This window comes from Nyctibius grandis, chromosome 3 (genome assembly GCF_013368605.1).
Source record: "Nyctibius grandis isolate bNycGra1 chromosome 3, bNycGra1.pri, whole genome shotgun sequence".
NCBI lineage: Eukaryota > Metazoa > Chordata > Aves > Nyctibiiformes > Nyctibiidae > Nyctibius > Nyctibius grandis.
Genome location: NC_090660.1, coordinates 16,848,712 through 16,851,806, shown reverse-complemented (window position 1 = coordinate 16,851,806; position 3,095 = coordinate 16,848,712). Strand labels below are relative to the sequence as shown.

General features: G+C 62.1%; 1 protein-coding gene across 2 annotated transcripts; it reads right to left on the bottom strand.

The window, feature by feature from the left end:
* Positions 1-663: 663 nt before the first annotated feature.
* FOXC1 (forkhead box C1) lies at positions 664-2,833 on the bottom strand. 2 transcript variants are annotated; one of them, XM_068396895.1, is made up of 2 exons: positions 1,280-2,833; positions 664-1,219 (listed from the first exon to the last, which is right to left on the bottom strand). In XM_068396895.1, the coding sequence occupies exons 1-2, from the start codon at positions 2,814-2,816 to the stop codon at positions 1,125-1,127; spliced, it is 1,632 nt and encodes a 543-aa protein (XP_068252996.1). In that variant the 5' UTR covers positions 2,817-2,833; the 3' UTR covers positions 664-1,124. The 2 variants fall into 2 exon arrangements, with proteins under 2 accessions (XP_068252996.1, XP_068252995.1); XM_068396894.1 differs by having other exon boundaries at positions 697-733; positions 952-2,833.
* Between the last annotated feature and the right edge of the window lie 262 nt (positions 2,834-3,095).

The window sequence follows — 3,095 nt, the reverse complement described above, 5'->3', positions numbered from 1 at the left end:
AAATAAATACGTAATCCTTTAAATATCGATACATATGTAAATCCTATATATATACATTTGAAAGACACAGAGAGATCGATAGCTCGATATATACACACAGTTACACAAGGGCAGGAACCTAGTGCATGTACTTCTATCTCGGAGTTATCGCTTAATACATCCTTACATAGGCATAGTATTTTTAAAAGCTGTAATGTTGTCATACTACTGTGTATGGTCAAATGTTTCCAGGTCTTGCCCATTAATTGCTAAGAAAACGTGTTTGTTTATTTGCCAACTCAGAGCTGCCATGGGAAAGTATTTTTTTTTTCCTAGCGGATAAGGCGAGCTGACTAAGTGGAACATATTGCAGAAGAGACTGAAAAGGGATTTTTCGACCTGGCAGTTCCTAAATGGTCTTTGGAATTTGTGCGGAGGGGAACGAGCTCTTCCAGCGACAAAGTTAGTTATGAAATCCCTTTTCCCTCTCTTCCTCTCGCCCTCTCTAAATGGAAGTATTAAAATATACAGACGGGTAAAGGATCATTCCAACTGAATGGTAATTTATTAATAAACAAACAATGCAATACCTTCAGAATATTTTCAACAAAAAAAAAGAAAAATATTGATAGAATAAGATTAATACAGTTTCCCTTTTTATATATAGTGAAAAAAATCAGCGTTTCAGTCAATTTTAACGTCACTTTTCAGGGTAGGGGGAAACACTTTCTGGCGTTTGGTCCGCAACATCCAACTACAAATTAAAAATAAATTACTATGTCGCAATTTACATTTTAAAACAAGTCCTTGTAAAAGAGGAAGGGGGAAGGGAAAGAAGCTGGTACTCTACGCTGGACTTTTCGCCCCCTTTTAAACACGGGGCATGACAATACCTTAAGGGATGGGGAAGAGAGAGGGAGGGGGGACGGGAAAAAAGTATTTCTCAAAGCAATTAAAAAAAAAAAAACTTACGTGTTATTGGAGTAACACTGTCCTTTAACAAACCAAGACATGCTTTGGGGCTGTCTCTGTACAAAAGCTTTTCGCGTGCGCTCGCTTCCCTCCGCGGGCGCGGCGGGGCCCGGCGGCGCGGTGTTGCGCGGTGCTGCGCGGTTTCCCCGCGGTCTCCCCGCGGCGGGGCGCGCTCAGAACTTGCCGCAGTCGTAGACGAAGGCCCCAGAGGTGCGGTAGAGCGGCTGGCTGCCGGGGAAGGCCATCTGACAGCTGCCGCCGCCCCCCGCTCCGCCACCGCCGCCGCCGCCGCCCCCCGCCCCGCCGCCGCCGCCGCCGCCACCACCGCCCGGCGAGGCGCTGAGGCCCAGCCGCGGCGCCTCGAAGACCTCCCGCGGGGCGGCGGCGAAGCCCTGCTGCGGCCCCGCGTAGCCCGCCGCGCCCGCCAGCGGGCCCAGCTCCCCCGCCGCCGCCGCCGCTGCCGCCGCCGCCGCTGCCGCCTGGTTGAGGTACCAGGAGGCCAGGCGGCCCTGGTGCGGGTGCGGGTGGTGCCCCTCCTGGTGGCCGCCCGCCGCGCCGCCCAGCCCGCCGTGCCCCAGCGCCCCGCCGCCGCCCCCCGCCCCGCCGCCGCCGCCGCCGCCCGTGGGCATGGCGTAGTCGGGCAGCGGGTCCTCGGTGGGGCTGGCGGCTGCGGCGGGCAGGTGGCCGGGTCGGTCGGCGCCGCCCGCCGCTGCGTAGAGGCTCATGGCCTGCATGTTGCAGTGGTAGGTGCCGGCGGCGGTGCCGGCGGCCGCCTGGCCGCAGGGCGAGCCGTAGACGGAGCTGTGACCCGGCGAGTAGCCGCCGAGGGAGAGGGCGGGCGGGATGCCGGTGCGCGGGGCGGCGGCGGCGGGTGCCAGGAGGCCGGCGCCCAGCTCGGCGGCGGCCTGCGGCGAGCCCCGCAGCGAGGTCATGATGTTGTCCACGCTGAAGCCCGGGCCGTGGTGGTGGGGCGGCGGCGGGGGCGGCGGCGGGGGCGGCGGCGGCGGCTCGGGGGCCTCCAGGCTGAGGGAGCGGCTGGAGGGGAGGGTGCTGCGAGGGCTGCCGCCGCTGGAGAGGCTGCTGCTGCTGTCGGGGCTCTCGATCTTGGGCACGGCGCCGAGCGGCGGCGCGGCGCCGGGGGGGGACACGGCCTGCGGCGGCGAGGCCGTGCCGTTCTCCGTCTTGATGTCCTGGATACGGACGGGTGGCGGCGCGGCGCTGCCCCCGGCGGGGCCGCCCTCGGGCTCGGCGGTGGCGGCGGCGGGCGGCGGCGGGCGCGGCGGGGCATGGTCCTTGAGGTGCAGGCGGTCCTTCTCCTCCTTGTCCTTGACGGCGTCCTTCTTCTTGAAGCGGCGGCGGCGGCGGAGGAAGCTGCCGTTCTCGAACATGTTGTAGGAGTCGGGGTCGAGGGTCCAGTAGCTGCCCTTGCCGGGCTTCTTGTCGTCGCGGGGCACCTTGACGAAGCACTCGTTGAGGGAGAGGTTGTGGCGGATGCTGTTCTGCCAGCCCTGCTTGTTGTCCCGGTAGAAAGGGAACCGCTCCATGATGAACTGGTAGATCCCGTTCAAGGTGATCTTCTTATCGGGCGCGTTCTGGATGGCCATGGTGATGAGCGCGATGTAGCTGTAGGGCGGCTTCACCATATCCTTGGGCTGCGGCGGCGGCGTGTAGGGCCCGTAGGCGCGGGCCATGCCGGCCGGGTACTGCTCGTGGGCCGGGTGGGAGTACATGCTCATCGGGGCCGGCATGGCCGTGTAACCCCCGCCGGCCGCCGCCGCAGCGGCGCGGTAGTAGCTCTGCTCTCCGCCGAGGTACGGCACCACTCCCAGGGAGTTGGGACTGGACACGGAGTAGCGAGCCTGCATGTCCTCCCGTCAGCTTTCCCCCACCCTCCCCGCCGGACCAAACAGCGCGTCCCTTCCCCCTCCACCCCTCCGCCGCTCCGCGGACCGAGCTGGACCGGGCGGCCGGGCAACCCCCACCCCCCCACCCCCCCGGCGGAGCGCGGAAAAAAGGAGGAAGAATAACGACGGCAGCGCCGAAAGTCTCCTCTTCTTCGCCCAGGAAAGCCCACCGGCAAGCTCCCGCACTCCACACGGAGGGGAAAAAAAAAAAAAATAAAAAAAAAAAGGGAAAAAAAAGGA

Coding starts and splice junctions, on each gene's coding strand:
- FOXC1 (XM_068396894.1), bottom strand. CDS start 2,816: ATGCAGGCTCGCTACTCCGTGTCCAGTCCCAACTCCCTGGGAGTGGTG.